General features: G+C 37.2%; 1 protein-coding gene across 1 annotated transcript in view; it reads right to left on the bottom strand.

Moving 5' to 3' along the window:
• The window catches only part of USH2A (usherin), a 689,554-nt gene that overhangs the window by 223,509 nt on the left and 452,017 nt on the right, over window positions 1–14,028 (bottom strand). The window contains exons 41-42 of the mRNA XM_041722698.1: window positions 6,102–6,436; window positions 4,945–5,067 (exon numbers count right to left, since the gene is read on the bottom strand). Coding sequence (XP_041578632.1) covers window positions 4,945–5,067; window positions 6,102–6,436 — 458 coding nt within the window. The remainder of the gene's footprint in view (window positions 1–4,944; window positions 5,068–6,101; window positions 6,437–14,028) is intronic.

The following is a 14,028-nucleotide window of genomic DNA, read 5'->3' as shown; positions in this document are numbered from 1 at the left end:
AGGACCTGTCATCTACATACATTTGATCTTATTACGAAGGAAGGGGATGAAAATATATTCTTTTGAATATTATCACCCAGAACTTTTTAGGCTTGAAACATTTCATTTTGGAAGGTTAAAAAAAAAATTGAATCTATGCCAGTAAAATTTAAAAGTAGATATTATGGTATATTTAGCCAAAGAATTTAATTTTAAAACACTATTCTTTGAAAATAAGATGAATATTTAATTCTGAATATTTATTTAAAAGATTGATCTACTTATTTTAGAAGAGGGGGAGGGACACAGGGAGAGTGAAAATCCTCCAGCAGAGTCCCTGCTGAGCATGACACCTGACGTGGGACTCAATCCCAGGACCCTGAGATCATGACCCAAGCAGAAATCAAGAGTTGGATATTTAACGGACTGTGCCGTCCAAGCATCCTGAATACTTTCATTTAAAGAAAAAACAATTAAGGATCCTTGAGGAGTTACATGGAAGTCTCTTTCCAGACTGTCATTGCAAAGAAGTATATTTAGAAATTTACAAATAATAGGAAGGAACAGGAGTTAGAACATATCTCCCTTTATAAACTTAACTGCAGCTAAGTTACTATTATCTACAGGTCAATATTTTCCTTAAAATAGAAAAAATGACCTATTATTTCTTGTAACTTGTTCTTCCTGCATCAAATCCAGAGCAAAAAGGAGAGCATGTCATCACTGTCATTCTTGGCAGTTTTATCTGATCACTCAGAAAACAAGGCACCGGAAATCATGAGGGTGGGCTGATGCTTACAAATGAGGAGGTCGCTGCCCCCCCATTAAACCTTGCCTGGCTCACCTCAGCATCAGATGATAACAGCATGTTCACCAGGTTTTCCAAGTGATGAAAATGTCAGGAAACCCAAAGTTATGGTTCCCCCAACAACCATAACTTGGCTATTTTGCACAGGATTATTACGGAAGAAAAGTTAGAAACTGACAAGTCGTATAAACCTACAGTTATGCTGAGTTCATGTCTACACAGAGTAAAAATTCAATAATGAGGTAACTTAGCTGTGTAACTCAGACAAATAACCCCTTACCTAAGATAATCATAAGAACAAAACTATTTTTGTTTGAACTAAATTATCTGGATAATTAGCTCAATAGTCTATTCTGTATATGGAGATACAAAGGGAAAAACAACTACTAGAATGATTTGAATTTCAGAATATAATAACAATTTAGATTATTTTGGTGTGTTTTCTATATATCATAAACATATAGCTAATCAAAATAGATCACTTGACCAAGGAAATTGACTTTATATTTACACTTAAGATATATTCATAAAGGGATGCCCAGTGAATCTTAAGTTAATTTTACTTTTTATATCAAGAGAAGTGCCATTTTAAATGGGAGTCTGGGTGGCTCAGTCAGTTAAGCATCTATCTGTCTTTGGCTCAGGTCATGATCTCGGGTCCTGGGATTGAGCTTTGCATCAGGCTCCCTGCTCAGTGGGGAGTCTGCTTCTCCCTCTCCCTCTCCCTCTGTGCTCTCTAAATAAATAAAATCTTTAAAAACAACAACAACAAAATTCATTCTAGATGTTGCTATGGTGAAACCAGGTCAAGATGGGGAGAGACATTTCAGTGTTACATTTATTCATGTGTTTGTAAGAAAGGAGGAAATAAGGAATGGTGGAGTCTGAGGAGAATAGGAAATTGCAGTTTCCTCTGAAAGGCATTAGTGAAATTAGAATTCAATTATTCCTCCCCACCCCCAAAAATAGCAACCAAACAAATAAGTCCACATGACAAAAGCCAAAGGGTAGGGTCATTAAGGGGCTGCAAGACAAGTGTGTAACCAAAGTGAGAGCTGGGGTCCTCCCCTCTGCAATCTGACTGCTAGTTTACCAGCAGGGGTGGGGAGCCCTGGCTGCTAGCAGTCAAGGTGGGTAAGGGCAGGACTTCTTAACAGAAAATCGGTCACACCACATAGTGCCCACCAGTGGACTAATTTCCAGTTTTCTCTCAGAGTTGAGAGAGAACCCTCTACGGGCTGAAGGGGCCTGTAGCCTTTTTATGGACTTACATACAAAGAGTAGAGGGCTAGAAAAAACATTCTTGTAATATGAAGACTCACACCATTTCTCTTTAATGTTAAAAAGAAATGCATCTTGTTTTTTACCACAAGCTGTTTACAAGGGTCATAGCAGTTATTTGAATAAAAAAAAAGTTTTTTTTTTTTTTGTTTTGTTTTTTTTTTTTGCTAGTCCTAGCAGGAAAAAAAAAAAAATCTCTTGACATTTAGCATTATGAGGGTAGTCAAAATACCGCTCAGCACATTTTGTTAGATGTACACTTCCCTTCTAGAAGCAGCTGTCATCCATATGTTTATGTTACCTTACCTTTCAATTTGATATTGGGGGATTTAACTATATCTCCTCTTAAATCTTTGATTTGGACTTCTCATTAAAAATTCTTAGAGACATCACAGAAAATTCAATAATAAACGTTTGGCTTTGGCCCTAACTCTTTTACAAGTTTTCATTTCTTCTATAAAGAAATATTAACTTTCTGAGATTTATCCTCTTTTTCAGACAAACATCTCATGGCTAAACATCTGAGTCAGTAATATTAATTAGTGAAGGTCTGTTTATTTGGGAAAATGGTATATATAAGGCGCTTAAAGTTCACAGATCATAGAGAGCTACTTTTCTATATAACTTCCTTAGGCAGTGTTGGAGGTGACTATGGAGTGAACTGCGATAAAAGCATTTAGTATGAGTGTGCCTCGGTGGCTCAGTCAGTTAAGCACCTGCCTTCAGCTCAGGCCATGATCCCGGATCCTGAGATGGAGCTCCACCTTGGGCCCCCTGCTCAGTGGGGAGTCTGCTTCTCCCTCACTCTCTCTCTGCTCCTCCTCTCCTATCTCCCCTGTTTGTGCTCTCTCTCTCTCTCTCAAATAAATAAATGAAATCTTAAAAAAAAAAAAAAAAGAAAAAAGCAAATACTATGCACATAGCAGTGGGTCTGATATATTTTCCTCCACTAGACTATAAGGTCTTTGAGGGCAAGGGTTATGCTGAATTCACTTTTGTATTTTATCCCAGTGCCTTTCGGCAGATTGTAAGCAAGAAGAAATTTCTGAATAAATGAATTTCTTCAACTGAAGTGATAATTATAGAATGGTGTTGGTTGAAGTAAATAGTGAATTAAAAACAGTGGAGAATAGTCTAGTGACCATGATAATTTAGGTTGACTTACAGAAATGGCAACTTCTTGTGGTTCAGTCTATCACTTCATCAGATTTGGGTGCTGCCTCCCCCAAGAACCTTTAAAATATCTAATAGGTCTTCCCATCACAATCCTTTAAAGCCGATGAGGATATTCCTCAGTTTTATCCATTCCCCAAAGATAATAACACTACTATTAACATTCCTAAGGCACAGAGAAATGAAACAGCCCACCCTTTGATAAGTCAACATTTTCTTCCATTTAACAATTATTGGAGTGCCCACTATGTGCCAGGCAGGATGCTGGGGACCGAGGGTTCAGAAGTCATGAAGACCAAGCCCTGCCTCCTGGTAGATCTGACGATATGCTGGGGTCATCAGAGAAGTCGCCAGGCCAATACATTACAGTGACACTAGTGATAGGTGAGGATGCTGTAAGAATACACTGTAGGGGCAGCTGAGTCAGACCAGGAAGAGGGGGCAGGGAAGCCCACCAGGAAACTTCCAGGCCAAGTCTGTGATGGATAATCCAGCCAGACAAAGGGAGAGGGAAGCAATGAAGAGAAGCTGAGTGAGGAGTGTTGCACACCACGGGCATGGAAGTGAGGTTAACGAGGCAGGGACAAGCCCAGGTGAGGAAGAGGTGGGAGGCAAGGCCAGAGATGTGAACAGCCTTCAGGGTAGAGCCAGTCAGTGGTGGGTCCAGGAAAATAATCAAGCTGCTAGAAATGTTATTGAAAAACATGTCTGTGGGGATCCCTGGGTGGCTCAGCGGTTTTAGTGCCACCTTCAGCCCAGGGTGTGATCCTGGAGACCCGGGATCGAGTCTCATGTTGGGCTCCCTGCATGGAGCCTGCTTCTCCCTCTGCCTGTGTCTCTGCCTCTCTCTCTCTCTCTCTCTCTCTCTCTCCCGTCCCCCCTGGTGTCTCTCATGAATAAATAAATAAAATCTTAAAAAAAGAAAAAGAAAAACATTACTGAAAAAAAGCATTCATAAAATAATATTTGTGGGTTTGTTGTGCATTTTTTGTTTGTTTGTTTTGTTTTTTTTTTTGTTTCCTTTGCAATTAGATTGCAGTGAGTGCTTGGGCTCATCAAGGCTGAGAAATCATTTAACCTCATCCAATCTCTTCATTTTATAGCCAGCAAAAGTGAAGCCTGGAGAATTTAGGTCCCAAACCTGCTTCTCCAGTGCAGCATGAAACCCACCCAGGTCCGCGGAGCCTCCCACGCAGGGCTCTGGGCTGACACTGCCCCTTGACCTCTTTCCTGGTTTCTTGGAGCCCTAGTTTGAATTCTTTCAAGTCCTGGGGGTGCTAACTAAATCATTTTTCTAGACTGAATCAATGACTTATAACAATGATGCTCCAGAAGTAATAAGTATCTTGCTAAGTGTCCAGTCATTCCCCACCCCAGCCCCTCTTTGTAGGTGTTCAGTTTTTCCAAATTCTTCTGTTAAGTGTTCATGTCTTGCTAGAGCTGTGACAAAGGCAATAGGTTAAGGCTCACACATGTACAAGTTCGACTTCAAAAGGCTTATTTTAAGCATACAGTGAAGATGGCAAACATGAAACATGCTGACTGTTGCAGTTCGATGATTAATGCCACAGATAATCACCGAACATGTTTTATTGCACAACTGATAACACGCACACACAATGAAGACATGAAGATACTTTGAACTATTCAACGTGCCCAAGACTAAATGCCAGCATTTGTTTTTATAGTTTTTGTAATCTCACCTGCTAAGACCCTTATCTTCATAAAACCACTGAGTTCCTGAATAAATATTGTGCCACAGATTTAAATCTTCTGGGGGATTTGATGCAAGTGGTTGCTGGATTTTACGTCTCAGAAGCTCATATCTAAAGCAAAAGACAAGCAGAAACATCGGGATTATCTCAACTAATGTTATTACCAAAATTCAGGTTGTTTCATGGTGTGAGTGTCTGGTATGTGCACCTAAACGTAAAGAAAGCATCTTAATTTACAATCGGGAAGGTTTTTTTTTCCCCAGATAATCATGGTTTTCCGCTGCAAGTTTCAGGTATTCAATTATTTTAAAACAACCAGCTACCTTCACATTTTACTATTATCAGTAAGAATGATAACATTTTAGATTTCTTCTATTTCAGATTTGCCAAAACTTTATCGCCAGTTTCACACAAAGTGGAAATACAAAATGCTTATAAAGTTAATGATTTCCTAAGACATCAACCCATCGATGCTTTATAAATAATGATAATATTATCAACCTGCTACTCCTGGCTAGGTGTCAAGGTGAGGTTGTTAAAAAGCTATTTCAGAATCACACATGTTTCTTTCATCTTATCTATGTCCCTGACCACATTCTTTACAAGTTTCCAGATAATAATACCCTGCCAGAGAATTATTGCGTTAGCTTTAAAATTTTGAGGCATTTCTGTGTAAGTATATCATTTAGAACATGCATCAAGTTTGCCTAACATGCAGTAAAAATATATTCTGAAAATCAAGAGAAGGATTACATCAAGAATTGTTAGAGAACAGTGATTGTTGTTTCAAGGGGCTTTAGGGCTTCACAACATTACATTTCTATCTTGATGGACTTTACGGCTCCATATAAGTCAAGATACACAATATGAAATTGTATTCAAGTTATGAGTGGAGGATATCCAGTTAGGAACTAGTTTTACATTCACACATGAGTAAAAGCCTCCTTCCTTCCCTCTTTCCCTTCCCTCCTTCCCTTCTTCCTTCCCTCCTTCCCTCCTTCCCTTCTTTCCCTCCTTCCTTCCCTCTTTCCTTCCTTCCCTCTTTCCTTCCTTCCTTCCTTCCTTCCTTCCTTCCTTCCTTCCTTCCTTCCTCCTTCCTGGATATAAGGCCATAGCAGAATCCAAAAGCACAGTCACTTTCTTACCTCAAATCAGGTCCATTTGGTCTGGATGGTGGCTGCCACGAAATCCCAACATATGATTCACTTAGAGGAATCACCAACAATGGGTTAATGCCCTGAGGTAGGGTGGGGTGGGTGGTGACCTGGGTAGGTAAGCTCTCTGTGCATCCTCCTAGGTACCCGTTACCTCCTGAGCAAGCCACAATGGTGACAGAGTAATTAGTGAAGGGAATCAGATGAGTAATTACTCGACTTAACCCTGAGGAAGTAACATCGGTTATGGTGATGTGAGGATCCGGCATGCGGATCTCATAGCTAAGCATGTCCCCATTCTGCATGAGGGGGGGTTTCCAAGTGACCTGAAATAAAAGACAAATTTAGAATCAGTGTGACAACACAGGAACAGAGCAAGTCAAGTTCACAAGACCTAGAATTTTCCCAGGCCTTGTTTTCACTTAAGACGCTTTCTAAATGCCTCCTTTCGACTTAGCCTTTTGCACTAGACAGTAATGAAGGGTTTGGGATCAATTAGCAGTACACCAGGAACTAAATGAAATGCTGTTTCCTGGGTTTGGCTTTTCGTCCTGATACTTTCTAGGACTGTCAGACTAATACACACCTTGGTGCTTCATCTCCACTGTGGGTGTTCTAAAGGACACAGAGCACACACATGGAGGAAATTCACACATCCACAGGCATCAATGGGCCAGTGGCAGGATTTGACAGTTTTCTTGTTTATAACTCAATTAAATGAAACATCAGAACTCCCTGCTTTGCATTGTATGTACTCTAAATATGTCACTATGCTTTTTTTTTTTTTTTTTGGATGGTGAGGGTGGGGGATCATTCTTTGCATTTTCTGAGGATGCACAATTGAATTCCTGAATCTCACATGTGCATACTGTAGAAAGTAAAGCAATAGCAACGTATATTCTCAGAGATAAGAGATATGCCCTTCAAAAGGCAAGCAAAGGATGATCCTATTTAACTAACACATGGACCTGAGCACCAGAAAAAAAGAAACATTTGTAATTGAATACTACAATTTTCATATTCCTTGGTTTTTTTTGGCTAAATTTTCTAAGACCGTAGTGGTAACACACTCATGCTTTTAAGGTAAAAGAACCCTAGGAAAATGTACATGAGCCATTAAAAGAAAAATCACTTTTTACATACTATTCTGGTTCCTCTCTTATCATTGTCTTGCAATGTTCCTTACATTTTAGGGTATATATTTCATCTCCTAAATAAACTGTAAGCTTCTTGATGGCAGGGCCTAAATTGTATAGCCATTTAATGCCATGAACACAGAGATGGAGTTCAGTAAGTAGCTGTAGTCGCAGCTGATTAAATTACATTTTTTCTTTAACATACACTTATTATGAAAAGGGTAATGTATGTTGATATCCATATTTGCAACTCTATACAAAATCAAAGAAAAAAGTAACAGAAAAATTAGAATAGAGCAGGAGTAACCAACATTGTCTTTTTTTTTTTTTTATTAGATTTTATTTATTCATGAGAGAGGCAGAGACATAGGCAGAGGGAGAAGCAGGATCCCTATGGGGAGCCTGATACAGGCCTCGATCCCAGGACCCTGGGATCATGACCTGAGCCAAAGGCAGATGCTCAACTACTGAGCCACCCAGGCATCCAACATTTTCTATCTTAAATCAAAGAGAAAATAATTTCCTCCAGAAGGAATATCACTGGAGATTTTCAGAGAGCATTCTTACTAAAAAATGGTAACAAAATGGACTCCCACCACATGCCAGTTGTCTTGTTCTTGATAACTGCTGCCCTAATTTATAATTAACAATGGCCCAATATACTATTCAGATTTTACTACATGGCTTGAAATAATTAATTTAAAAAACTTCTTGGAGAGGTCCACACTGTGCTGGGGTGAAAAGAATTTTTAAATGTGTTCCTATGAGCATAGTGGATCTGTCTGGATGGAAAGAAAATCAAAGAAAGCTAAAGAGCAAAGGTTGTAGAATAGACACCAGATTCTATTTGTTTTGGAGGTCCAGTGCTCTGTGGACTAAAAAAAAATGAGTCAAGGTCAAACTCTGGGGGCTTCCTGATACTTGTCACCTAAATGAAAAATGGAAGGGTTATGACAGCTAAATTCAACCCAACTGATATGTGGATACCACTTCTTTGCCTCTCAAGTCAGAACATTCTGAGTTCAGGTTGAGATTTGGCAGCACTTGAAAGAATTAAAACTTAGGAGACAGTCTGTTTAGTTGAGTTACTAGTAAATTGATTTGGAAGTTGGTATTGAGGCTGAGAAAAAGTATTCATAACATAAAACTTGAGGGGCTCATCCTGGGATCAAGCCCCGTGTGGGGCTCTCTGCTCACAGGGGAGCCTGCTTTTCCCTCGCCCTCTGTCCTTCTCCCGACTCATGCTCACTCCCATTCTGTATCTCTCTCAAATTTTTAAGATTTTATTTATTTATTTTTAAGGTTTTATTTATTTATTCATGAGAGACAGAGAGAGAGAGATGCAGAGACATAGGCAGTGGGAGAAGTAGACTCCCCGCAGGGAGCTCCATGAGGGACTCGATCCCAGGACCCTGGGATCATGACCTGAGCCAAAGGCAGATGCTCCACCACCAAGCCAACCAGATGTCCCAATAAAATCTTTTAAAAAAAAATGATAAAACCTGAATAAGATATCCAGAAGAGATTAAGAGATTTGGTATAATGATACTAGAGATAGTCATTTGAAGATCTTTGGGGAAAAAAAAAAAACAATTTTCTTTATCTTAAATGTTTACATCAACAAATTAGCTATTTTTCTCATTTAAAAAGTTAGAATTTGGGCAGCCCAGGTGGCTCAACGGTTTAGCGCCACCTTCAGTCCTGGGCGTGATCCTGGAGACCCTGGATCGAGTCCTGCATCAGGCTCCCTTCATGGAACCTATTTCTCCCTCTGCCTGGGTCTCTGCCTCTCTCTCTCTCTCTGTGTCTTTATGAATAAATAAAATCTTAAAAAAATAAAAAGTTAGAATTAGAAAAAAATGTCTTTTTAATAGTACTGAGTTTGGAAGACATGAATCTACTTCTACAGAAATTTTTAGAAGGATTTTTACGTAGAGAAGGCCATTGTCATTACAGTCAATAAGCTAACAGAAGTGGTATCTAATTTGATTACCTTCCTAAAAACATCCTAGAGCCATTTTTAATAATATGTGTCTAAGATTTTTTAGGAACCAGCTAGCTAAATATTGTATTCTATTCTTTCCTAGGCTTAAGACTATATTTACTATAGTGTGGCCAAAATGTACAAGATTAAAACTTTCAGTTTAACTTCCTACAGTTTTTTCATATATATACATGGTCCACAGGAAGGATGTTGAAATATGGTTGCATTCCAGAGAACTCAGACCAGAGAGTCTGTTCCCAACTTGAATAAGGAAGAAATGTGTTCTCTAAAACAACAATTTTACACTGAAGTCTTTTACATAGAATTATAGTTACTGGCTAGAAATAAAGTGCTTCTTTCACAGATGCCTTGCCTACTGTAATTAGTATTTTAGTTGAGGGATTCTTAATTGTTTAGATTTCCATTTTTCTTTTTTAGTTATTATTTTTCGGGAAAAAAAGAATGAGTGGGTAGCCAGTTAGGTGTAAGGCGACACTGACTTGAACCATCTCTTTCAGATCCCTGAAGACTGGCTTGCCTTAAAGAATCCAGGCACCTCCAAAGATCCCTAATTTTAGCAAAAATCTATGAATGCATGTCAGTTGATTGGCTTCAGGCCTGAAAAAATAGCACACATACACGTTGTAACTTTCTTCCAATTCCATCAAACTACATTTAAGGACTTTATGAATGAGTATTTATGAAGATGACAGAATGGGTTGAGAATGGGTGCAGAATCAATGTCCCTGATTGTGATCCAGACTAGTCAACCGAAGCTGTGAGACTTTAAGCAAAAATGCTTAACACCTCTGAAGCTCAATTTCCTTTATGTCTTATGTGAAGAGACCGTCCCTGCCTTCATGTCTACATGTGATCACAGAACTCTAAGACTGCTTAATCCATACAACATATAAATATACAAGGACCAACGGTGTGGAATACGTGACTCCATGCAGCAATTCCTCTTAACAACTGACTCCCTGGCAAAGTCTCTCACACAGAATAAGGTATACAATAAATATTTGTTGGAATAAAATTAAATCTTCTCTTTCAAATGTCATCCTTTACTTTTAAAATTGTTAGCATTAGTTTTTCATTTCATATATTATAGAATTACATCTTGAAATTAGAGAAAGGATATATATATAAAAATATATATATATTTCATTATATATGAAAATATATATATTTCATTAGTTAGAAGTTCAGTATGGCTTCACCTCTCTTTCCATCCCTTCACTGCCAGCTACCCTCTTAAAATGACTAAGTGATATCTTGGGATATATTCTCCTATACTTTCTGGTATGCTCATATGAGCAAAGCAAATATACCCACACACATATAAGCTTTCTCTCTTTTATTCTTTTTTTACCAAAAAAATGTCTATTCTACACCTATTAATCTACAACTTAACTTTTAGACTTAACAATAAATGACAGACTCTTTTTTTCTGTTACATAATATTCCTTTCATAATTGAAAAAAAATCAGTTTTTATCCTATTGGCATTTCTTTACTGCTAAAAACAATATTTGAAAATATATGCATATATATCATTGTATTTATTTTTTATTGGATAGATTAGCAAGAATTGCTATGCCAGAAGGTCCATTATGTTTTATTTCAATGATTATTGAAGGATTATTTTTTTAAAGGTTGTGGTAATTTCTTTTATCACAGACAATGAAAAAAAAAAGTATCCGTGATCTGGATCCTTACAAACTATTAAAATTACCACTCCTTTTAGTCTTTGCTTATTTATTACTTAGTTATTTCTCTAATTATTTCTTAATTATTTCTCTAACTAGTTTGTGTTCTCTTGGCTTTTTTGGTGAGGTACAAATACTTCCAAGTAATATTGAACCTTTGTACATCCTCCTCTTTAAATTGTCCATATTTTATACATTATTTTCTATCGAAATACCTTTGTATCTTAAATTATTAGAAGTTCTTTCTATATTATGGGGACATAACCTATTTTTCTATAATGTGTGTTACAGATTAATTTTCCCAATCTATCTCTTGGAGTTTAGCCTTTTATTTTTCTTTTTTTTTGAGAGAGTCTTAGCCTGCAAGAAACAATCAAATTATTTTCTAGCTAAATATAACTATCTTTTAAAAATTTAATTTTAAAGATATTATTCATTTTTTTGAGAGAGAATTAGAGAAAGCACAAGCTGGAGGAAGGGGGAGAAGCAGACTCCCAGCTGAACAGGGAGCCCAGTGCAGGACTCCCTCCCAGGAACCAGGAGGATGACCTGAGCCCAAGCAGATGCTTAACTGAGTGAGCCACCCAAGGGCCCCTATCTCTCTTTTCTTTTAAGGCTTATGAGTTTCTGTGTTTGTTTTTTCTTTGCAAAGAGCCCCTGTGTCTTTAAATTATATAAAATTCTTCTTTCTCTTAGTTATTTTTTTAACATTAAAATTTTAGTTTATTGGAATTTAATTATGATATAAAATAGAAAGATCTTTTTTTTTTCTCTTACACAAGGACACTGGCCAGTATCATTTTTCAAGCAAACCATTCTCTCTCAATGAAATAAAATATTGCTTCTACCATCATAGAAATTTGTCTCCAGCATCACAGCTTAGTTGTTTTTATGTTTTATCTTCTATTAGTCCTGAATTGTACTCAAGACTTCCATGTAGCGATCTTATAAATCCTTATGTGCAATCATATAAATCTTCCGCTATTACAAAGTGAAAAGTGTTGAGTTAAAATTAATTGAGTTAAAATTGCTGCTTAATCACCAGCAATCTTAGAAATCAACTTTATCTTAATTTGAATTTATATTGAATTTTTTTGAGAAATGGCTGCTGAATCTTACAGCAGGTCTTGAAAGACCTTTCTTTCCTGCATCTATGTATAAAAAAAGAATTATACGAGTTTTCTCCTTTGATCAGATGACTTAGGAAATATGTTGATAGATATCCTGATGTTGAACCATCCTTATATTTTTGGAGTCAAACCAAATTTGTCCTGGTATGTCATTCTTTTAATATACTCCTTAATATTCAATTTGCTAATATTTTAGTGAGAAGTTCTAGATCTATATTCATATATGAAATTAGTCTATAGTTTTACTGAACTATCTTTCTCAGGTTTTGGTAGAGCATTTTCACCAACTTTAGAAAATGGGATGAATTTTCTTAAGTGATTAGATACCAAACAAAACTGCATGATTTTCACTTTTTCAGATAACCTCTTTGACATCATATATTATTTCTTTTCTTTATAATCAAATAATCAAAAACAATATTAAGAATGTAACTTTGGAGATGCCTGGGTGGCTCAGCGGTTGAGCATCCGCCTTTGGCTCAGGGTGTGGTCCCATGTCTGGGGATGGAGTCCTACATCAGGCTTCCTGCATGGAGCCTGCTTCTCCCTCTTCCTGTGTCTCTGCCTCTCTCTCTCTCTCTCTCTCTCTCTCTCTCTCTCCCCCCATGTCTCTCATGAATAAATAAAATCTTGAAAAAAAGAATATAACTTTGATATACAGCTGTGCTCTCCAATTTTCCTTTCTTAAAGCTCAAATCTATGCCAAGTCATATCACCTTTTTACTTATTACCATATTACTTGGCTTTATATTAGACCTAAGAATATGGAGTTTATCTTCCGCTCCTGGTTAGACCATGACTTCTCACAGGCAGCAAGGTGCTGCAGTGAACAGAACATATGGCCCAATATAGCAAGAACTAGGGGGAAATACCAGTCCATTCCTGTTCTCCCTCATCCTATCAACCTATCAATCATCCTATCAACCATCCTATCAATAAAAAAGTATTGTTTATTCCTCTTAAGCTGATTTGTTTTTTCTCCCAAGTCCTTGTCACTTCTGGGCATATTATATATTCATTCATGTCGTTCTGTCTAAAATGTAAGCCCCATAAAAGTAAAGATTCTGTTTCAGTCTCTGGTGTATCCTGAGTGATTAAAGAGGCACTCATGCAGGTGTGTTCCTACTCAATAAATGTTAGCAGAATTGGTTATTATTATTGTTGTTGCTGTTTATATTAATGACAATTCCCCTGTTCCTCAGGGGAATCTTAATGTCTATATGTCTCAGGGTACTAGAAAGATTCTCAGAAAGATTCTATGTGGTAAATGTTGAATCAATTTCTTAACCAATGCATTAATGACAATACTTCTGTTTTTTTCTCATTAAAATATTCTGTAGATGCAATTTTAACTTTTAAATCCTGTATTTGACAAAGAGAAATCACTCTATTGCAGTCACCGGCCTTTGTGTATCAGATAAGCCATATCACTGGAAGATGTACTTTGGCAGTCGTAAGATCTTTCTGAGCATAATGAGCTGATAATACTGAAGCATGAATAGGTCATTTTAATATTTAAATACATATCAGCCTATGCTAGATTCGGTTGAGTATTCCTGAAGAGTCTCTCCATTGATAACTTTTGATTTTCTAGTAATAAATAAAATGAGAATTAATTAAAGGTCCTTTTTAAAAAAAAAAAAAACTTTTGTTAATGTACAATGACCATACATTTCAGGTACCTACTTAGAGATTTTAGATTCCTAACCTGTTGATGAGAGCCTGTGAGATAGAGCTCCCTAGCCAAGCTAATCTAAACTCCACTCTAGCACGTTCACAAGCCATGCACATCGTTTCATCCCTGGATGATGTTACAGAATCAAAAACAAAAATGAATAAAAGAAGGAAGAAGAAGAAAAAGAGAAAGCCAGGCGGCTTGTTTTGGATACCCTTTGATCATTATTTATATATGCTGAGTCAAGTAGAATTGTGCATGGAGACATTATTCTTCTGAAAAGAT

Source organism: Vulpes lagopus, chromosome 11 (assembly GCF_018345385.1).
Source record: "Vulpes lagopus strain Blue_001 chromosome 11, ASM1834538v1, whole genome shotgun sequence".
Classification (NCBI taxonomy): domain Eukaryota; kingdom Metazoa; phylum Chordata; class Mammalia; order Carnivora; family Canidae; genus Vulpes; species Vulpes lagopus.
This window is presented reverse-complemented; position numbering and strand designations above follow the sequence as displayed.